The following is a 22,414-nucleotide window of genomic DNA, read 5'->3' as shown; positions in this document are numbered from 1 at the left end:
ACTGTCAGACCAAAGGGTACTGGCGAATATGTTTGTGTAAAAAAAAAAAAGCGCTTCGGTGTTCTTTTGATGAATGAAACAATGGAATTCATCAAATACGTGATATCATATGAACGCTACCAACTAAATCCTCCGGAACCCCCTTCCCCTACCTCCCGCCATCAACAAGTGGTAAAAGTAAAAAAAAACTTTTTTGTAGAACCCGCTTCAGTACATTAAATCAGTACATATTTCCCCCACCAGCCGGCTTTTCACCTGGTGTCGTTGTTGCCTTTTTTAAAAATCTTTTCCCTTCCTTCCTTTTTCTTACAACTTGGAGAACACCGTGGGCACGCTGCCGCCCATCTCGACGAGGGTGCTCTTGTTGCGCACCCACGCCTCGAGGCCCTTGCGGCCGTTCTCGACGCCGACGCCGCTCGACTTCCAGCCGCCGACGGCCATCTCGGCGGGCGACTCGCCCCACGTGTTGATCCACGTGATGCCGGCCTCGAGCTGGGCGATGACCTTGTGGCACTGGTCGACGTCGCGGCCGAAGACGCCGGCGGCCAGGCCGACGTCCGAGTCGTTGGCGCGGCGGACGGCCTCGTCGACGGTGTCGTAGGTCAGGATGCTCATGACGGGGCCGAAGATCTCCTCGCGGACGATGGCCATGTCGTCGGTGCAGTCGGTGAAGACGGTGGGCTGGATCCAGAAGCCGGACTGGTAGGCCGAGGGCAGGCCCTTGGGCGGCGTGGCGCCGCCGCACAGCAGCGTCGCCTTGTCCTCCATGGCGCCGCGGCGGACGTAGGCCTGCACCTTCTCGAGGTGGGTCTTGCTGTTGAGCGGGCCGAAGTTGGTGGCCGGGTCGAAGAGGTCGCCGGCGCGGACGTACTGGATCTTCTCGAGCACGAGCTTCTCGAACTGGGCCTTGAGGGCGCGGGGGACGAAGACGCGCGTGCCGTTGGTGCAGACCTGGCCCGAGCTGTAAAAGTTGGCGAGCATGGCGCCGTCGACGGCCTGCTCGACGTCGCAGTCGGGCAGGACGATGACGGGGCTCTTGCCGCCCAGCTCCATGGTGACGTACTTCATGCCGCCGGCGGCGGAGCCGGCGACCTTCTTGCCGGTGCTGACCTGGCCGGTGAAGCTGACCTTTGCGATGTCCGGGTGGGTGGTGAGCTTGGCGCCGACGTCGCCGGCGCCGTAGACGACGTTGAAGACGCCGTCGGGCACGCCGGCCTCCTGGAAGATGGAGGCCAGGTACTCGGCGTGGAGCGAGGTGAACTCGCTGGGCTTGTAGACCATGCAGTTGCCGGCGGCCAGGCACGGGGCCGACTTCCACAGGGCGATCTGGATGGGGTAGTTCCAGGCGCCGATGCCGGCGCAGACGCCGAGGGGCTCCTTGGTGGTGTAGACCCAGGCCGAGGGCCGCAGGCGGAGGGACTCGCCGTTGAGGCCGCCGCTGGCGACGAGGTTGGCGTAGTACTCGAGCACGTCGGCGCCGGTGACGACGTCGACGTACTGGGTCTCGGAGTAGGCCTTGCCCGTGTCGAGGGTCTCGACCTTTGCGAGCTCGTCGTTGCGCTCCCTCAGCAGGGCGACGGCGCGCAGCAGGATGCGGGAGCGCTCAATGGGCGGCGTGGCGGACCACGACGGGAACGCGGCCTTTGCGGCGTCCACGGCGGCGTTGACCGAGGCCGGGGACGAGGTGTGGATGGTGCAGACGGGCTTTGCCGTCGCAGGGTCGATGGACTGGAAGGTCCCCGGGGACTCGGTGTCCGGCTGCGGCTTCCCCGCATAGAAGGTGTGACGGTCCTGCTCCTGCGGCGCCATTTTTATTTTATTTTAAAATAAAAGTATTTTTTTTTTTTTCTGGATGGATTTGATGGCCGGTTCTGACGGGGGTGGAAGGAAAGCAAAATGCGGCGGCAGATGGTGCACGATCAACGAGAAGGATTTCGGGGACGGGGTGTAGTTCAAGTTAGGGGAGGGGTGGATGAGTGCGATGCAGAGACAAGAGACAGTGCAACAGCAGGTAGGGCCGGGATGGTGTCGATCGGGGGACGGGGACACGGAGGACGGAGGCTTGGAGTAGAGGGAAAACTTCTCAGAGATCGGAGGGAGATCGGGATTGCGTTGCGGAGGGCAGCGCCGGGGCCTTATCTCCAGTTCAGCTGACCAATGTGGGCAAAATGGGCTGGCACCGGGGGGTTGCAGATTTGCCGGGAGACCCCCTGTCGGCCCACTCATGCGGCGGTGTGATGTCATAAAACATACGTCATTGGACGGTACTCCACCTGGATGCAACAGTCCCCCACTAAAAAGCCCAGGCACAGTCCAGTGAGGCGATTGAGGCCGGCGCAAGGCCGCATCCACCGAAGAAGTTTCAGCCTTCAGGGTCTTGGAGAGTCTTGGAGCCGTTTTGGTGTCTATTTTTTTTCTGTTGGTTTTTTTTCTTCCTTCTAGTCCCTGGTTGCATGGTAGCTGCATCTGCACCGTGCATCAATAGAACAATTCGACGGCTGCATCCCAGCGCCGTGAGATCCGTATTCGTCCCGGGTCCGGCCGCCAAAGTCGAACCATCACCCGCGCAGCCGCGGCATTCAGAGACCCCGGGCGGCACTTGATTGGCCAATGTTTGGTTGGTTGAGACCACCCAGCCGGGTAGGCGAGCCACAAGCGGGAAATAGATACGGCGAACGAGATAAACAGATAATGCCCACGCCAGATTGGACAGATTGCACAGATATCGCATGGTCGGGACGGCGACAGCGTTGCGCACGCAGTATCTTGCAGCAGCCATCTTGTACTAGCTCTTCGGCGATAGCGAGGGGGGGGGAGGGAGGGTTCATCAGATGTGCACCCATCACAGTCTTTGAGTTTGGCATCAGACCAGGGCGGTCGGTCGGTTGACGGCAGTCGCAATACGCACGCTCGCGTGCCTTGCCTTGCTGGCTGGAACCTGGAAGCTGGCCGACAAAGACCAAGGCCAAGGTTGCCTTGGCATGCCCGCCCGGGGCTAAACGAATTGGCGGATGCCCCGGCTGGTGCCTTGCCGTGCGTAGTGAAGGGTGCGAGTAACTACGTAGCCACTCAAGTCCTGCCACCTCACCCACCGACGAGAAGCGACAGGTCAGACGCGACAGGCGACAGGCGACAGAGTCAGAAACCACCATCCTCAGGCGACACACTGACAGGGCTGCTATTAACGGATAGACTCCGAGGCTTGGCGTGGGCAAGGCGGGCTGCGCATGGCAGTTTGGGGAATGTCGTGTGCAAGCCTTGCATATGCAGCCTATCGGCCTGGTCTGCATCGTACGTGTTAATCAGCTGGGGACAGTCAGCCCTAGCAGCAGCAGCAGCAGCGGTAGCAGCAGCGGTAGTATCACCGCCTTCCGGGAGAGGGGAGCAATGGCATGCTGCTGTTGGGCCTGGTGGTGAGTGTGCTGCACGAACCAGCCCTTGCCGACAAGATAAGGTCAAATAAATAAAAATAAAATGCAACTGAAATTAGATGGGTGAAAGCGGGCGGGAACTCCTCGCCGTGCGCATGAGACGGATCGAGGCACTCGCCGGGTCAACCAGGTCGAGTCGAGTCTTGTCGTCATGATTGGCCTGTGCCGTCGAGCAGCGTTGCGGCAGTTAGCCTCCTCTGGCCATTATTCGTAATTCCTTTTCAACGACGTCGGACAGTTTCCACTAGAGTGGGCGTCGTTGGAGGACTTGGCATTTCGAGGCCCCTCAGCCAGGGATGTTTTGGCGAAGACGTGCTCCGCTGGTAGCCTCTCTTTTTTTTTCCTGGCCGCCCGGGTTGGAGAATACTGGTAATGTTGGCCCGCGTTTGAGCTCTGTTGGGCGGGGGGAACCAGTCACGAAACCTGGAACTTTGAAAATCCGGTCATACGAACTGGCCCGGCAGGGATGGCAGGGATGGCCAGAGCTCCCCGGCCTGCAGGACTATGGAGGTGCATGCGCTAGAAGGACGAGAGAGGAAAATCCAAGTTTAAAAAAAACTAGAATAAAAAATTCAAAAAAATCCAAACCACACAAAGTTGGCAACCAACCGCCCAATTGCCCAATGGGCCGCCGTCGTCGCCTCCCGCGCTGTTCCGGACTTGGGTGCCGCAGCGCCGCTCTGAACCCGGCGAGTCAGTTCCAATGCCCTCGAAACCCGCTTTCCTTCAAGGGACCCGCCACCCACTTTCGCGGGGTCTGTCTCCACCGCCCTGCGCCTGCGTGTGTGTGCTCTGGTCTGGTGTATGACGGCTATGCTCATCTTCGCGCGAACAAAATTAATTTCTCAAGGGCCGAGTGGTCAAGCTCCCAGGATGGAGTCGCCTTGGCCCTCCGGTCCGACTTCCATTGATAATGCGGCCGAACGTCCGCCTAGATCGACGTCGGAGAACATTCCAAGCTCTCTTCTTTCTCGGTGTACCCGTCGTCCCAAATCCCCAAAATCTCACCGCGCCCCTTCTCAGCTGCACCCCTCCACACCTCCCACACCCCCTCCCCTCTCCGCCAACAAACATTCCTCGTGTATAACTGAAAGCTACCCCTCCTCCTGTACATTGGCCAGGCGCCCTCCTCTTGTCTGATTATCCGCCCCTTGTATCTACCTATCCTCCTCCTCCGCCAAAATGTCCACCACCCAGCTCCCCGTCTCCGACGTCGACAGATACGACTATGTCATTGTCGGCGGTGGTACCGCTGGCTGCGTTATCGCCTCGCGTCTGGCCGAGGCCCTGCCCCAGAAGCGCATCCTCTTGATTGAGGCTGGTCCCAGTGACTTCATGGACGACCGCGTGCTGGACCTGCGGAAGTGGCTGAACCTTCTCGGCGGCGAGCTCGACTACGACTACGGCACCACCGAACAGCCCATGGGTAAGCTATCCCTCTCTCTCTCTCTCATCCAATCGCCAGCTCCATTCACTCGAATGAAGCTGGCACGTCGATCCATAAGAAAAAGAGAAAAGAAAAAAAAATTAACACACTCCCGTCTAGGCAACTCTCACATCCGCCACTCCCGCGCCAAGGTGCTCGGCGGCTGCTCATCACACAACACCCTCATCTCCTTCAGGCCATTCGAGTATGACCTGAAGATCTGGCAGTCCATGGGCGCCAAGGGCTGGACCTTCCACGACTTCATGCGCATCATGGACAAGCTGCGCAACACGGTCCAGCCCGTCCACGCCCGCCACCAGAACGAGCTCTGCCTCGACTGGGTCAACTCGTGCAGCTCCGCCCTCGACATCCCCGTCCTCCACAACTTCAACAAGCACATCGCCAAGGACGGCGCCCTGAAGACGGGCGTCGGCTTCTTCTCCATCAGCTACAACCCCGACGACGGCCGCCGGTCCAGCGCCTCCGTCGCCTACATCCACCCCTTCCTCCGCGGCGACGAGAAGCGCCCCAACCTCACCGTTCTCACCAACGCCTGGGTCTCCAAGCTCAACGTCAAGGGCGACACCGTCACCGGCGTCAACCTGACCCTCCAGGACGGCTCCAAGCGCACCATCACCGCCAGGAAGGAGACCATCCTCTCCGCCGGCGCCGTCGACACCCCGCGCCTGCTGCTGCTGTCCGGCATCGGCCCCAAGGAGCAGCTCAACGACCTCGGCATCCCCGTCATCCACGACCTGCCGGGCGTCGGCGAGAACCTCCAGGACCACCCCGAGTCCATCATCATGTGGGAGCTCAAGAAGCCCGTGCCCCCCAACAAGACCACCATGGACTCGGACGCCGGCATCTTCCTCCGCCGCGAGCCCCCCAACGCCGGCGCCAAGAAGTCCTTCTTCAACCCCGACGGCATCCCCGACGGCGACATCGCCGACGTCATGATGCACTGCTACCAGATCCCCTTCACCCTCAACACGGGCCGCCTCGGCTACGACGAGCCCAAGGACGGCTACGCCTTCTGCATGACCCCCAACATCCCCCGCCCCCGCTCCCGCGGCCGCCTCTTCCTGACCTCGGCCGACCCCAGCGTCAAGCCGGCCCTCGACTTCCGCTACTTCACCGACGAGGAGGGCTACGACGCCGCCACCCTCGTCTACGGCATGCGCGCCGCCCGCAAGGTCGCCGAGCAGGCCCCCTTCAAGGACTGGATCGCCCGCGAGGTCGCCCCCGGCCCCAAGGTCCAGTCCGACGAGGAGCTCAGCCTCTACGCCCGCCGCGCCGCCCACACCGTCTACCACCCCTGCGGAACCACCAAGATGGGCAACGTCCGCAAGGACCCGCTCGCCGTCGTCGACGAGCACCTCAACGTCAAGGGCCTCAAGCGGGTCCGCATCTGCGACGCCGGCGTCTTCCCCACCATCCCCACCATCAACCCCATGCTTACCGTGCTTGGTGTCGCCGAGAAGGCCGCCGAGATGATCATTGACGAGGCCCAGGAGACTGCCCGTCTGTAAAAAAAAAATTGTGTGCGAGAGAGAGAGAGAGAGAGAGAGAGAGAGAGACCGAGATGAGGAATTTGAATCTTGACTAAAAAGCGAAAGTCGTTTTTTTATTCTCTTCTTTTCTTGTGAGAAGAACAACCAAAAAAGCATACTATTGCGATTTGTTTTTATATATATAAAGAGTTAGGAGCTAGCTATCAGGCATTATACCAATGATATCACGAACAAGATCAAATCAGTTTTTCTTCCCCCCGCCTCCTTGTAATACGTCGCCCATTCTTGAAAAGCACCACAGGTACCTACGCAAGCAAAGCAAGCCATGGAATGAAAATAAGATGAAAATGGACCACACCGTGAGAAACTCAACCTCCGTCGGACTGTGCTACCGAGGTCGCCCGACGAGTCCACATTTTCCCACCCATCGCGCATGGAAAGAAAATTTCTGTTGAACAACTTTTTTAGAGGAGAGGAAAAAAAGGGCGGCGGCTTACGGGCCATCCCGGTAACAAGAAGAGCGACCCAATGATTGTGTTTCGATCCGGGACGACGCCGAGGCGTCCGTCCCCTCTTCGCATCGTCGCATCGTCGGATCGTCGCCCGCTATTGAAAATTCCCCGAACCACCACCACCACCCTAAGGCATCATGTTTTAGCGTCCCGCAAAAAAGAATATCGTGCTAGCGCCGCCAGCATCGTTCCGAGCGGCCGTCTTTGATTCGAGCTCAGGCGCCAAAAGAGGAGATGGGATAACGGGCCTGCCGGCAGCCCGCGCAGTGTAGTCTGGCGCTCTCCTCCTCCCCTGGACACGACTGCGCTCCGTTGGGGACTGGTTATCGCGAAGCCCTCCCTTCCCTTCCCCCACCGCGAGCAAGGTGGGCATCGTCCGGCGGCCCACGAGTGATTATATCCGGGTCCTTTTTCGGGCCGCGGCGAGGGTGAGATAGACCTAGGCGAGCGATGGCAGGTATCGCTGTTCCCCTTTTCTTTCTTTCTGTCTTGTCTGTTTCCCCTCTTCTACGTTCTGCATCTGTAAAACGGATGCTTTTGATATCAAGCGCGTGCATGGCCCCTCCAAGGCTTGGCCTACATTAGCCGCCGGTCAACCGCGTTGTATAAGAATACCGGTACATGAACGACCGCCCGACTTGCTCTGTACGGACGTGTCAGACCTTGTGATTGGCCCGGGGGTGAACCTGGAATCCTCCTTCCTCCTGCCCGAGTTGGATGGGTGGCTCCCCCCGACCGATGATCAGGTCGTGTGGTGGCGAATCCTGCGAGATCTGTTCCACCTTTTATTTTTATTACTATTATTGCTTTGTCTCCGCTGCTGCGTTTCCGTTGGTCGTTGATTGCGGTTCTTGTCCTATCTTATCGGGGTTTGCAGTGGTTTGCAACGGCACATCGGGTATGCGTACACAAAATACGACCCTTTGCTCGGCCGAAGAGAACAAGTGCAACAGAAAGACGGCACGGAAACCGCTTTGGCCCTCGATAAAACGGACATTGGCATATTGGGGCTTGTTCCGGGTATTCCGCCGTGTATAGAATGATGAGTGCTTACGATGACAAGTCTGATTCGCCGGCGGTTCGTGTTATTTAACGTTTACAATTCTCGATCGAGGTTGGGTTTCTGACACGCCATGTCCGGTTTTCTTATCGTTTGTAGGTAGCTTGTCCCAAGGAAATGGCATCTGCGTCTCTTCTCTCTGGCGGCTCCGCTCGGCCTTCATTGAACGGATGCAATATAGCGTTTTCTTCAACCCATGCCTCGAGCTATGTTTCACGGCCTGAAAAACAGAGCAATGTAAAGACTAGTGAGGAATCTCCCAACTTGGTCGCGGCGGGAACAGGTTGGGCAAGAAGGGCGGGGAGCCCTCCAGAGGGGACTCTGGGAGTTTGGATCTATGGTCTCAAATCTTCGTGTTGTCAACGGCTCAGCTATGACGGGGTGTCGTTGTTATGATACTAAGCGCAAATAGCAGGAGCTTGGTTTCTCGACTGGAGGGAGCTGTTTGACTTTGTGTACCGGACCCCCAGTTACTTGATGATCACAGCGGTTGGTCTCGCGGGCCTTTTAGTCCACTCTTGGGCATCTCTGGCGTCTTTGAAAGTCCCCGAATGGGACTGTATCACTCTGACAAAAGAAAGCTTGAATGGAGGAAAGTGAATATTAGGTGAGCTGCATTGCACTTTGTACTAAGATCCCATGCATTGTTACAACCTTGACATCATACGGGAGATTAAGAGCGTTACTCGCAGACTCTCTTTTCGTCAGTCATTGGTCCTTCGCCAGTTCTCCTCGGCAGAAAGCAAGGAAAACGCAAAGAGGCACGCACCCTTAAAGAAATAATTCACTGCGGGTTTCATACGCCAATTTCGAGCGAGACAAATTCAAGTATTACAAAGGATAGCTCTGTATGTTCGCATGCACACATTCATCACGTCGGACGCTGCCTGCGATAGTGAGAGAATATAATCTCTATTGTCCGTAGTCAATATGAACAGCTCTGGCAAGGATATATACTGTGTTTCAATGGCAATACACGCCACCGTAATAAATACATGGAATTTCCAACCCCCCTCCCTCTCTCCCTCATCCGATGCCACGGGGCTCGCGACTCGGTTTTCCAATGGGTATCATCTAGGCTCGGCCCGGTCCGGAGGGCCGTCGCACCCCCGAGGGCGCTCTAGGCGGCGCAGATGCTCGCCTGGCGGCCCGCGCCCTTGGCAACGATGCCGGGCACGTCGTTGGCGGCGTCGACCTTGTAGCTGTAGAACTTCTTGGGGTCGAAGACGGTGCCGCTGTTCTTGGCCGTGGTGCCCGAGGTGCCCTTGAAGACGTTGCCTGTGGCGCTGAGCTTGGCGGTGGCGTCGGCCTGGATGGGGTTCTTGACCTTCTCGAAGTAGCAGTTCTCCATGCGCATCTCGGTCTTGCCGCGGGCGTAGTGGCCGTACGACGTCTGGCCGACGAGGTAGTTGTTGTACAGGTGGGCGTTCTTGACGTTGTCAACCGACGGGTTGCGCTGCTTGGTCTGGTCGAAGTAGTTGTGGTGGATGGTGATCTGGGTGCTGACGTTGTCGGTCCAGCCTAGATTGGGACGCGTGTTAGCGGCGGCAGTTCAGGTCCTGGAGTTTGGGGGAGGTCGGTGCGGGGCTGGCTTACCAATGCCGAAGGCCTTGTTGTGGTTGCGCAGGATGGTCCAGGAGACGGTCAGGAAGGTGGTGTCCTTGCGGCTGTCGATGAGGCCGTCACCGCCCTTCTCGAGGTGGACGTGGTCGATCCAGATGTTGGTGCAGTTATCCTGTAAGCCCGGTCAGTCCATGGTCTGATAGGTCTTGGTTCCACCGAGAACGTGAGACCTACCATCTGAATGCCATCCCAGTCCTGGGTCTTGCCCTCCTCATCGCCCTCGACGTAGGTGTTGCCTGCAAGGTTCACGTCAGTCCACATGACTACCGAGAAGCCACCCATTGATGGGACTTACCGATCTTGATGTTGCGGAAGATGATGTTGCGCTGGTTCTGCACGTTGAAGCCGCCCTGGTCGATCTCGGCAGTGGCGCCAATGCCGACAATGGTCTTGTCGGAAGTGACCTTGACCTCCTTGCCCTTGGGGGTGATGGTGATCTTGCCCGAGACCTTGATGACGTGCTTGCCAGAGGCGCCGGCGTACTTCTCGAGGTCGGCCTGGGTCTTGACGACGACGACCGTGCCGCCCTTGCCGCCGGTCGTGCCGCCGTTCAAGGACGCGAAGCCGTCGGCGGTGCCGCTGCAGTCGTCGGCGGCGGCGGCGGCCTGGACAGCAGGCGTGGCGGCGGCCTTGGTGACGGTCTGCAGGGTGGTGGGCGTGACCTTGGGCGCGGCGGCGGCGGCGACGGCGGCGGGCTGGGACACGGCGGCCGAGTTCGAGCTGACGCTGGCGGCGCTGGTGCCGGACGTGTACTTGGAGTCGATCCAGGAGGTGGAGCCGAGGACGTCGCCGATCTTGACGGCGGCGCTCAGCTTCTTGGAGAAGCTGGCGCGGGTGCCGCTGGCGCCCTTTCCGGTGTTGGCGTACTCGCGGTACACGACGTTGCCGGTCGGGTTGGTCCCCCACTTGACCCAGCCGGCGGCGTTGACGACGGAGCCGAGGTTGGTGTTCTGGAAGACGACGCGGGCAAAGGTGCGCCAGGGGCGGCCGAGGTAGGTCTGGCCGTCGCCGACGCCCGAGAGGGCCTTGACGGTGGACTTGTTGATGACGTACCAGGACGGGTTGCTCTCGGCGTCGCGGCCGCTGGCGGTGATGTAGCCCTTGCCGCTGATGGCGAGCGTGCAGGCCTCGAACCAGGCGATGGCCTTCTGGCCGAAGATGAAGTCGGTGGCGCCCTCGATGTAGGAGCCGTGGAAGTAGTGCTTGCCCTGGTTGGAGAGGACGGTGTCCTGGTAGCCCTTGGCCTGGATGCCGTAATAGCCTGTAGGAATCTAGATTAGCAAAACAAAGAACGTAACCCCGGAACGCCGCCGAGACAGTGGCTGACCCTGCTGGTTTCCGTAGGCGCTCAGGGCGATGGCCTGGACGCCCTTGCCGCGCGAGTTGACGATGTTGATGTTGTAGACCTTGAGGTTGTCGTTCTTGGCGCGGAGCGTGCCCGAGGCGTCGTTGCTGCCGGCCTTGTCGGCGCCGAGGCTGTTGGTGATGGTGACCTGGTTCTTGGAGTAGTCCTGGTCGTTGGCGGTGTAGCCGTAGATGGTGAGGGCACCGACGGAGGCCGGGATCAGGACCTGCTCGTTGTAGGTGCCCGGCTGGATGAAGATGACGCTGCCCGACTTTGCGGCGTCGACGGCTTTCTGGATCGAGGTGTACTTGCCGCCGGACTTGGCGACAACGAGAGCGCCGGAGGGGGGCGAGGTCCGAGCCGCGCCGAATGCGCCGGCCACCAGGGACGACAGCAGAAGAATGGAAGAGGCAAGCATTGTTGCAACTGAGAGTTTAGAGAAATAAAAAAAGAAGGACAGGGGTCCGAAGACCTAACGAGTGAAAAGGGGGATAAAGAACGGAAGGTCTTGACGAAGGATCAAGAAGAGCTACAGCAAACCAGAAGAAACAGAAGACTCAGGATATGGTTGCTTGCTGGGAGCGTCATATGTTTTCTACCCGGCCCTCTGCGGCAGAATCCGAGCATGCCATTCTGTAGGCTTCCAAAAGGAGGCGAACCCATGGCATGCGCTTGACCTTAATTTGGCCCAGGCCAAGTACGAACTCCTCGTGTCGTTCTCACGCTTCTTGGCGTACAGCAGCCGTGATGTTTCAATAAGCTCAATTGGGCTATAGCACGAACCGCGCGACTAACCGACCTGAGGAGGCCATCTCGCAGATAGAGGGAGACTAACTTTATTTGCAACGATGTGACGTCCGATGTAAGTGTCCTGGCTCCGCTGCACGGAAATTACATGCCATTTTGTGGGCGCATCGATGACCGTTTCAGGGGAGCTGTCAGGTTTGCTCCTTTTTTTCTTTTTTTTTCTTTTTTTCTTTTTACGTGACTGCAGCCCCCAATCACCTACCTGGTCGGAGCGGTCTAGAGCCATTGCCCGTTGGGCAACGCAGAGTCCGACAGTATCCACCTCCCCAATCCAAGCCTCCCAGACAGGGGGCATAAGCAAGCATATACTTAGTACAGTGGACCTGTTTCCTCTTTAGAGGTGCACCCAAGCCCTTGGTCTTCGATCTGGCGGGAAAGTGGTTCCAAAAAAGGGGAGGAAATCGTGGGCAACTTTGTCCATTGATGCTTAGTGCGGGCTGCCTTGCAAAAGTCGATCACATGGTCGCAAATAGACCTGTCATCCCATCTTTTCTGCGTGACACCGGGACTGGAGACAATTTATCTGAACCTCTTCTCAGCTCGAGTTCGCTTGTAATTCTGGCTGTAGGTCTTGCGATATCTTGTTGTAACTTCAGACTCTTGGTGCGAATCGATATGTTTTGTATTTGTCTGTAAGAACACGTAACCGTGGATGTGCAGGCAATTCTTGATTATTTGGCTAAGCAGCGAAGAAATACTGCAAAATACCAAACCGCAGAGTTCTTGAAGACGCAGCAATACTTCTAGCCCTCTAGGTGAAACGGCTGAGCTGCCGCTTGCTAATCGCAGTGGCCCGAGCTGTTTTGCTCATTCGCGCGAAAAGCACATCCGATCTCACTTTTCCCAGCGCTGATCAGCCAGCTCGTTAGAGGAAAGCGGCTGGATGATCTTCGGGCCAAATCAGAAAGGGAAAGGGAATGGGGTCGTCTCGTTCCAAATTAATAACGTTCGTTTCAACGATTCCCGATTCGGTTTGACGTGTTTAATCGAGGCAGTTGGCCCTTGTACCTGGCCCTGCCCCAAGCCTTGAGCAGGTATTTTATTATGCAGTATGATCGCATAAGGCAAGATCTCAGCATCAGTCCCACCTTGGAGGCAATGCGTGCCAAGGCCCATTGAGTCGAATGCTGCTCAATAATACCACACAAACAAATAAGAAGTAGGCAGAAAAGAAATTGTCGGGGCGAAGTACCCGGAGTGTGTGTGCTCGGCCGGACTATACCCCTGTTTCCGAGATCGTACCGAACGTAGAACTCCTGACTCTAAATTAAACGATTTGCAGATATTCTGCTTCCCCGACCTGAGGCCAGCTGAACAGACGAGGGGAATTCCCGATTCGAACGGCCTCTAGCCTTGATATTGTTAGTGGTTACGACCCCGACATCCTTTAGACACTGGGCAGTGCATCTTGGCGCATGCAATCCCCTGATTCGTGGCATCGTGCTCAGTAACCTCATTTCTGCTCACTTGCACCATCGACATGTTCGGGGCATAGTACGACAATCCATGACTTTGAATAATGTCCTTGTCACTAATTTTTAAGCCTCACTACCCGAGGTACAGACTCTTCTTTACGCTCACGAAGTCTGGTTGGTCTCGAATGATACGTTCTTCGGAATCATCGTAGCCAGCGTGACGCCTGTCTTTTCTCCTACTGGGTGCGGATGAGCGCAGCTGGGCGAGTCGGGAAGAAGATCCGGAGATTCCGGGAGGCATACACACTCACGTTAGTTCAAGATGAATTCCAGGTGTCTGGAAATTTAAACAAAAGAACATGGCTGCCAAGAAAAATGGCATCTGAAGGAGCGTATCAAAACATATCTTACATGAGTTTCAAAATTTTAAGGTAAACCACAGATCACCTTGCCAAGCCTGCTGATTGACTACCCATTAATGCCAAAACGGTCAATCGTTTGAGAATCTGGGTTGGGTGTATCTATTACTGCAAATCTCCGCAACCTTCAACTCAATTGTATCGCCCTCCCCGCGCATCGTCCTAATCATAACCGCTCAGACTCCCATCTTCATACTCCCGCATTTTCCTCTCTTCATACTCCATCAGTCTCATTCCCTCGTTGTCCTCCAGCTCTTGTTCAACCGAAACCCCAATTGCCATTATGCCCTCAATCTGGCTATGCTTCCAGCTGCGCAACATCTCCTGCGCATCGTTTGCGAGCCCCGCTATTGGTTCCCCAACACCGATCAATAAATCACCGGCAAGCTCCAGCCGCAGATAGTCCGACAATGTTGGCTCTTGGGCCGAGATGATGTTCTGTGTCTGTCCCAACTTGAGCGCGTACACCACCAAATCGGGTTTCCCGCAAGCTTCTAGGAGCTCTTTCTTCAGGTACGCAAAGTCCCGGTGGTACGGTCCCCGGCGGTCCGCAAGCTGCTCTATAAGCCCTGACAACTCCGAGATAAAATCATCGTCATCTTCTGCCGACCTAGCCTGCCCGGTTGAGGAATAAGGGATGGGAAGCACTGTGACGCTTAGTCGGAACATGTTGGGCAGAGCCTGCGGCGTTCGAGTCCGGTCCGTAGCAGCCGCCCCGCGATCCTTCTTGTCCGAGCGGATGGCCTCGAACATCGCGATGATTTCTTTTGCCACCGGAATACAATTGGCTCGCCAACTCTTCCAATTCTCGCTCCCGTTAAACCGGTTTTCGCACAATCGGGAGAGCAGAATGTTAAGCATGCGAACATCCCCCATCGAGGCGAACTGCTCCGCGGCCGAGAGCATGAAATCCTGCATCATAGGAATCGTAATCCTTTCTGCATTCTCCGATTTCGAGTTCATCTTCTTCGCAGGGCGCTGCAACGCGAATGCAGCATGCCGGAGCCCGAGGCCAAGCACGTCGTAGTCAGAAGTATCGAACTGTTTGAGCCAGTGCTTGCCCGCGTTGGAGTTGGCGAGGTCTTGGTTCGCTTTGACAGCCTCTGTGACGCGTGCTATACCTGGTGACGGGTTGATGTTGCAGATGACGATATCACACATCATCCTGAAGAGCGAGGCCGGCATGTAACCCGTCCAGTCGTCGAAAAACGAAACAAGCATGTCGGTATTTACAGGGCCCACGGGGAGGCGTTCTTCGGCTTCAAGCGTGAAATTGTTCTTCGCGAGGAAGAGGTTCATCCAGCGGCTGTTGTTGACTGCCGATTGCTCCAGCGCGCTCACGATAAGCTGTGAAATCCGTACTTTGTCGTCAGGATTGAGCTTCGAGTTACGCGCCTGCGCAACCAGCTTCTTCATGAGCGGCGTATCCTCGCTTACGTCGGGGAGCAGGACCTCCTCTCTGTCTGTGGCGATGGCCCAGTCGGCTTCAGTGAAAGGCCGGCGCTCGCTGAGCTGGGCGACAACGGGCACAACGTATGACCCAAGCGCGTCTAGTATGCGAGCTCGCAGCTCTGGGGGGTAGAATGGAATCTCCAATGTGCTGATCAGGCTGCTGACGATGGCAATCTTGGCATCCACGTGCCGCGCCTCCGCGAGTAGGGAGGTAAGAATGTCGCAAGACGAGAAGGCGTCCATGAGGCGGTTGTTCTGTAGAACACGGGCCATTGCCTTGATAGTGACGACCTTGATTGCCGACACTTGAGCCTTGCCCTCATTATCGCCTACAGGTCGCGAATTCTGCTCCCGCAGCTTATCCCTCATAGCACCGGCCAGTGTACGCACAAACTCCCTCGCCAATTTGGGAGGAAGAGTGGAAATGTACCGCGAGTTGATAAGCTTCCGGTGCCACAAACTGTTGGTATCCCCATCCATAACCAGATCACGAATGAACGGGCAGGCTAGCCATGGCTGCGGGCCGTCAGCAAAGCGCAGCACGATCCCAACAATGGTTCCCATCTGCAACCTCAGCCTCTCAGGCCCGAGTCGCGCTCTCATCCGCTCTATAAGAAATCCGGTTAGCTCTGCTAGTATCTGGGCAGATGATTTTGGAAGCCTCCTCAAGATGTAGGTGCCAGAAACTTCGACATTCGACCAGATTTTGAGTAGCGCTCTGACCATGGGGTCGGCCAGGAGTGCTTCCACCTCGATAAGTACGTCCACCATGGGTTTCCACAGAGCACCCGTGATCTCAAAAGCACGGTCTTCTGGGAAAGATGACTTCACCATAAAGTCGAAGGGGTCCGCGTTTTTAATCCGCCGGTCGGTTATGGCCATCGGGAGGCGGAGCAGGCTGTGCCATTCGAAGTGCTCAAACCCAGGCTCTTGGACTGTCGTGACTGTGATCTCAATGAGATTAATCAGAATGCGGTTTGCAAGCTCGATGTTCCTCTGTACCAAAGCAGTTGTGGTTGCTGCAGCCGCTGGGGTATAGCGCTGGGGTAAGGCGCAGAGGAGGTCCTCTGCTTCTTCCGTCCCCATTGTGTCTGCGCTGTACAGCTCCTTAAATGTCGGCCAGTCTTTGTTGAATCGTCGTGACCACAAAACAGTGTCTCCAAATATCTCGTAATCCCCGCTAGCGATGGATAGGCTCAGTGCCGACTTGGCCCAAAAGGCGCGGTCCTTGGATTCGCTTGCCTGCTGTGCTTTCTTCCTCCTCTCCTCCACAACCACACGAGCGCGGTCGAGCCAGGCCAGGTCTTCAGCCCCGGTCTTGGACCTCCGAGCGAGAAGACACCTGACGATCTCAACGTCTCCACGGCCAAATTCATACAGGCCCCTCGTCTGTTGCAATACCGATCTCGCACTTGAATCAGACTCAATGGAAAGAAAATCGCCCCTCGGATATGCCTGGGCTAATTTCTCAAGCAGTTTGCGTGCGTTCTCAACGTCAATGGAGAAGAAGAGCTTCGCCGGCCATCGGTCATTCTCCACGGGCAAGTTCCTTAGCTGAGCGATACCCGAAACTGAATCGTCCTCGAAGGAGATACCGTACCCCTCAACATGTCGGAAGATCAGCTGGAGGAGCTCATACCCCGCCTCCGAATTAAGGCTTCGGGGCACGCGGATGAGTTGATGGATCGAGGCCAAGTTGAGCGGCCTGTTTTTTGTCGGCAGAAGCTCCAGCAACTGTTCCAACCGTACTTTCATCTGCTGCTTTCTGTCTGGCGGCGCCCCGTCCCATCGCTTGACGACGTACTGAATCAATCCAGATTTCCCGGTGTGCAGCTGATCCGCTAGATGACTTTTATGCTTACGGAGACATTGAACCACGTAATTCAGAAACTTGTCACGGGTTTCGTTGTCAAAGTCCTTCGAAAGGAGGCGCATAAGCAGCGGCATGGCAAACTCGTCCATGAAGTCTGGGGGGACTCGGATCTCGCCTTCTTTGGCGACAAGTGTCAACAGAATCTCCTCGCAAAACGGCAAATTGCCGTTGAAAATGCCTTTCTCCGTCTTGAATTTTAAACTGTTGGCGTCGGGAGAGAAAACCTCTCCCAAAAACCTCTTTTCTTGCCGCTCTCGGTGGCCACGGGACAGGGCCCTATGCTGCGAAGAGGTCCATTCGACGTTTCGATCGCGCTCCCACTCCTGCACCACATCAAGGGTACACGCCGGCACGATGATCTGATAAAACACCCTCAGGGGCCGGTCGTCTAGTTGACCGTCGTAGAGGAGCCGCACCAGCTCGCTGAGCGCCGCGCGCCTCTCGGGCCTTGCTTTCTCCGCCGATGCCGTGCGCCCCAGCCGCCGGCATATCGCACGCACATCTCGCACGCTGAACTCTGCCATCAACCGGGCGAGCTCGGCGGCCCCGCCGACTGCATCCCACGTGGGTTGGAAAGTATCGCCGCGTCGCAGCGCCTTGCCGAACGAGGCAATTGCCCGCCTGCGACTGGTGGCACAGTCTCCTTGGCGCAGTGCTTCTGCAATCCCAGTGCTGTCGTCCAGCGGTACTGCTACCAAATTACGTGACATGGCGGGCTGGTGTTGAGTTCGTGTGACTGAGCTGGCTCTGGGTTCGTATGATCGCGCTGTTGGGCTGAGGTCGTGAGTCAATTGCTGTGCCTTTAATGCTCCCCTTGACTCCTCTTATATCTCGTATTAACAAAGTCATTAATGATCATTTCAAGCCGAAGTTAAACCGCAGGGGTAAGCAGCTGCCTGTACAAGGACTAGGTATTGTTGAATTGACAGGCCTAACTGGTTGAAGGATCAAAGTAAGCAGCAAGGTAAGTAAGCAAGTAAGCGAGCAAGTTACATCGATACCACCAAGGCTACTGTATCCGGTCCAACGTCCGACGCAGGCATCTGCATATCAATTTATATGGTTGGAGACGCTCTACCCATTTTTTACATGGAGACGGAAACTATAGTTATGTTTGTGTTAACGGCTAAGTCATTCAGGACATGTGCGACTAAGAGTTGGTGGATGCTGAAGCGAGTCTGAGTCAGAGAAAGTCGCCAACCCACAAATGTTTACAAATGGTTGGCCTGTCGCCAGTACTACCGTTACAGGGTGGTTTAGTTGTCCAAAATCAACAAGGCATCAAGATGTTGTCTCAGCAAGAGCCATATGGGCGACTTGCGCTAATCGCGACGTTGTAAATTTGACGGAAATAACACGGCGTCTTGTTTCTCCCATCAGATCAAATATCTCAGGAAAACCGCCCATGCACTGGCAATAATCGCGATCAGCAACCCGAACGTTAGGGTAGTGAACCATTTCTTCGACGTCCGTCTCGTCAATGGATCCGCTTGTCTGTCCTCAATCTGTGCCTCCCTGGCCTGTCTTTGATTTCTTGTCATAGTCATTCCCTTCCCGAGGAAACGGTAGTCGATGAATATGTATGACAATCCTAGAATAAACGCCCAGGCCTTGATCGCAATCGCTACGGTTAGCACCTTTGAGTAGCCGTTGCCCTCTGTGTCGTCCTGGAGCGCGCCAAAGACAACATCCATCTACAATCACAAAATTAGTACGCATACCTAGTACGCAGCAGGTGCAAAAGGTTCGGGTCTTGCGGATTCCCACTCACAATAGTCGAACCAGAATTGTTGAAAGCCCTCCATACTCCAAAGGCCGTCCCGATCTTGGCCTGGTCGGCCACCAGCAGCGGGATGCAAATCTGCAACGGCATGGAGTTGATCACGCCTGCCAGACTAGAGAAAACAAGCGCTCCGAGCGGGTGAACGTCGGTGAATCCCAGCATCGAGCAGGCAATGATCCATAATATAGGGGCCGTCGCGACGTAGTGAAAGCGGTGTCCATATTTGTCGATGGCAAGCCCAACAACGGGACTAAGGACAATGGGCAGGATCTTTTGTGCCGTGGACATGTATCCGGCCACCTCTTCTGTGTAATCCTTCATAAAGATGATGTCAGCCGAGCTTGTGCTGAAGCCACCAGCGGCGCCGCTCTGAAGAAGCTGCGTCGCGGGCAGCATGAGGTAGGCCCAGGGTAGGTTGAAGAGCACGTTCCAAGAAAACTTGCGCCGCTCAGAGAGGTGCTGCTGCTCGGCGATGGCGCGGGCTCGGCCTGATGTCAGCCTAAACCGTGATGGGACGGCGAGGCGTTCGAAGGCGACGTAGGCGATATTCACGGCCAAGGAAAAGCCGCAGAAGACGACGGGGATCCAGAACGTCCAGCCATACCAGCCCGTTCCATTGCGAATGGGGATGGCCACCATCCCTGAAACAAGGCTGACAGTGTTGGCAATGGCGCTTTCGAGACCGAAGGCAAAGGCAAGACCTGATGCCCCGAACCAGTGGTAGAAGAACTTGGTAACGTCAGTCAGTCAAAAGTACCGCACATGCGCCTGTTTCAACGCCCAGAATGCTCTCTGCGTCCGGCAAGTCTGACGATAGGTGGACGTACCTTTTGTGTTGCGGAATCAAGCACCGCAATCCCAAATCCCATAAGCACATGTCCAGAAACCAGTACCCTCCACAGCCCGACCTGCACGCCCGCCGCTGCAACCACAGACCCGACGAGGATGACACAGGTGCAGCACACGGTTACGACGTTCGGGCCCCACCAATCGAGTATCAAGCCGCCAATGATGGGAAACACGGTGTTGACGAAGGCATCGGCACTGCTGATGACGCCGAACTGCGCGTTGTTGATGCCGAGCTCGTTACGCAGCGTGTTCTTGAGCGGGCCCAGCGCCGACCCCGTCCAGGTGTGCCCGATGGGAAGGGAGACGACACAGAGGAGGGCGATCCATTTGTACGACCAGGGTATTCTTTGCAGCGTCTCGTCTTCGGTGTCAAGGGGAAGGTCGGCCGGTGAGGTGACATGTATATCGTTCTCCGCTGCCTTTTCGGAGTCCGTGACAAGGACTGGCGACTTTGAAGGGTCGTGCATCGTGGGCGAAGCGGCTGGCCGAGTGACAAAATCTCTTCCAGATTTTGATAAACTGAGGTGGTTCAAGTCGTGTTCTCGGATGCCCAGCGGCTGAGCAATATAAAGACCGAGGCAGTGAGCCGCATCCCTATCTCAATGGGATCTCGGACAAAAAGCCGCATCAGTGCCACGGCTTTTCGCTGGCATTGCATCTTATCAGATCCATCCAATTCGCCAGTACCAAGATCAGATAAAATGTCTCACCCCATTAGAGCTCTCTAGTGTGCCTTTTGTATCCTACCAGACCTTCGCGTATGGCTCTTGGCAGCCATGGTCGTACCCATATCAAGCCTTGGCATCAGTCGTTTGGAACGTTGAGCCTTGGCAACCACCCCATACGACAAGTAAGAGACTCCGTTTTGTGGCTCAAGGCCCTGCTTATAAAGAATAGCACTAAGCATTTTCGATGGTTTCTTGTCGGTGAAAATTTCTCTTTCTCAAAACAGCAACTTGCGAGTTCATAATCTCCGCATCATCTCCGCATCCCATGCACCTTTGTACCCCGGGCGATCAAGGACTGAATCAATCCACACAAAAGAAGAGATCTATCTCATAGGTATTGATTTTCAAAGGGCAGCTGGATTGTTCATTCCAAGGCAGATATAAACAGCCAACCAAGCACGTCCCGGCATGTGGAATAGCATTCATAGCGATCTCCGTAGCTCAGACAATCTGTTGGATTACCCAGCCAGAATACGGGCAGGCGGTCAGCCCGCGGGAAGCGGCAGCAGTCGGGCCCGGAGATTCGACCTCCGGGCCGCCAACGGCGATATCTTCACATCTGCTGCTTCCGCTGGCTGCCTCTCTTTTCTTCCTTCTACACACATCTACAGAATACAGTACCAGTTTTGCTCTTCGTTCGATTTACCACCTGTACGGGTATCCTGTGATACCAACACAATCAATTATTTTATTGGGGTAGAACAACCACGAGCAAAGCAGTTCAATCTTGAAACTTCGATAAGACTTCAGTAACAATAAGATTCAACAGCAAGTGTGTGTATTGATATGACCTCTTGTTGCCACCAGGTTCTGATTACAGCATCACGTTGCCCAGGCTGTCAATGTTCTGTTCCGGCGTCGCAAAGCCCCCGTAATGATGTCGTTAAGCCGCCGAAAGAACCGAAACCAGGACCGCAAGAAACACTGGCATATCAGCTAAGACAGAAGAGAAAACGGGCGTGGCAACGTTGGTGGTGGTGGTAACCGGGTTGGATGTTGCGGTGGAAGATCTCGATGTTGTGGGGAACGAGACAGGGACAAAATCGGTCGAGACTAAGCTGGAAGCGGTCGATGAGGGCAGTCCGCTGCCTGTACCGCTGCTTGGAGATGTCGATAGTCCGAGACTGGTGCCGGAATTCGGAGTCGATACCGAGGAGGTTGAAATGGTTGTAGAGGACCTAAAGTTCGGGTTGGTTGATGAGGCGAATTGATGCAAAGCATTCGTTCTTGAATTGGCAATGGTAAATGTTGGGATGTCGGTGTTGCAGACTATGCATACTGTTCAGCAATATGCACAAAAGAGAGTACCTTTTCTCAGCTGAAGGTTTTATTGATCATTATGTACGAAATAGGCTTCATAGCGGGACACGCGGTCGGTATTCTGCGGCTGATAAAATGCAATGCTGAGGCCCGGCATTTATCCGCTGACCGCTAGGCATTCGGCTCACAGCCTCGCGAAAGCAAGCTTCGAAATATTTCTGAATTCAGGCTGCAAGATACTAGTCTCAGTAACAGTCGTTGCCTTACAACGCTGCCTCGACTATTTCGCGAGCCTTTTACTTGTTGCCTCTCACCAATCCCGCTCTTTAAGCTGTGCTCTCCCGACAAAGGCATATCGCGCAGCTATCCGGTATATATTGCATGAATACGACGCCGGTTATAGTTCTCTTGTTTACGAACACATATCAACAAACACACCACAGGAATCTTTGAATACGCAAAGTTAATACTGGTCGCAGTGGAAAGGAGTCTTCGACCTATAACTAAGGCCTGTGAGACACGTGAATCTAGAGTAAGGAAGAACCTAACGATATCGAGGTATTGGGCATGAAACATATCAGATCAGATCGTTTTAATCGACAAGTAAGATCGGTGGAGGCCAGTCCGGGGACCAAATTTATTAGACCCTCGCGACCTCTTATTATAAATTCCCAAACACCGGTCTCCTTGCCATCTTTCAACCACATAAAGTCTACAAGAGGGCATCAGACGCAACTCAGATATACTCGACGGTTCAGTTGCACGCCGAATCCCACCTAGAAAATCAATCGAAGCCTGCATACGCCACGAGTCGCTAGGCAGGTACCACGACTACCAAGCAGGGCTATCAAGCGACCGATACGTTCACTGCTACTAGCTTCGCTTGCCAGCACCCGCTATCAAACACTGTCTTCAACATG

At 55.7% G+C, this 22,414-nt stretch overlaps 5 protein-coding genes across 5 annotated transcripts; 1 reads left to right on the top strand and 4 right to left on the bottom strand.

The window, feature by feature from the left end:
- Window positions 1-306: 306 nt before the first annotated feature.
- EsH8_V_000672 (aldehyde dehydrogenase domain-containing protein) lies at window positions 307-1,809 on the bottom strand (the record flags this gene model as incomplete). Its single annotated transcript, XM_083273188.1, has 1 exon — window positions 307-1,809. The coding sequence occupies one exon, from the start codon at window positions 1,807-1,809 to the stop codon at window positions 307-309; it is 1,503 nt and encodes a 500-aa protein (XP_083125903.1).
- A 2,804-nt stretch (window positions 1,810-4,613) lies between these two features.
- EsH8_V_000671 (GMC family oxidoreductase) lies at window positions 4,614-6,386 on the top strand (the record flags this gene model as incomplete). Its single annotated transcript, XM_083273187.1, has 2 exons — window positions 4,614-4,857; window positions 4,978-6,386. The coding sequence occupies 2 exons, from the start codon at window positions 4,614-4,616 to the stop codon at window positions 6,384-6,386; spliced, it is 1,653 nt and encodes a 550-aa protein (XP_083125902.1).
- Window positions 6,387-9,060: 2,674 nt separating this feature from the next.
- On the bottom strand, window positions 9,061-11,326 carry EsH8_V_000670 (uncharacterized protein; the record flags this gene model as incomplete). Its single annotated transcript, XM_083273186.1, has 5 exons — window positions 9,061-9,461; window positions 9,537-9,675; window positions 9,738-9,799; window positions 9,859-10,824; window positions 10,891-11,326. 5 exons carry the CDS (start codon window positions 11,324-11,326, stop codon window positions 9,061-9,063), a joined length of 2,004 nt encoding a protein of 667 aa, XP_083125901.1.
- A 2,385-nt stretch (window positions 11,327-13,711) lies between these two features.
- Window positions 13,712-17,584, bottom strand: EsH8_V_000669 (uncharacterized protein; the record flags this gene model as incomplete). The annotated part of the gene is made up of 1 exon (XM_083273185.1): window positions 13,712-17,584. The coding sequence occupies one exon, from the start codon at window positions 17,582-17,584 to the stop codon at window positions 13,712-13,714; it is 3,873 nt and encodes a 1,290-aa protein (XP_083125900.1).
- Window positions 17,585-18,250: 666 nt separating this feature from the next.
- On the bottom strand, window positions 18,251-19,973 carry EsH8_V_000668 (uncharacterized protein; the record flags this gene model as incomplete). Its single annotated transcript, XM_083273184.1, has 3 exons — window positions 18,251-18,568; window positions 18,646-19,386; window positions 19,485-19,973. 3 exons carry the CDS (start codon window positions 19,971-19,973, stop codon window positions 18,251-18,253), a joined length of 1,548 nt encoding a protein of 515 aa, XP_083125899.1.
- Between the last annotated feature and the right edge of the window lie 2,441 nt (window positions 19,974-22,414).

Source organism: Colletotrichum jinshuiense, chromosome 5 (assembly GCF_051148585.1).
Source record: "Colletotrichum jinshuiense chromosome 5, complete sequence".
Classification (NCBI taxonomy): domain Eukaryota; kingdom Fungi; phylum Ascomycota; class Sordariomycetes; order Glomerellales; family Glomerellaceae; genus Colletotrichum; species Colletotrichum jinshuiense.
The sequence above is the reverse complement of the archived record's forward strand: the minus strand, read 5'-3'. Positions and strand labels throughout refer to the sequence as shown.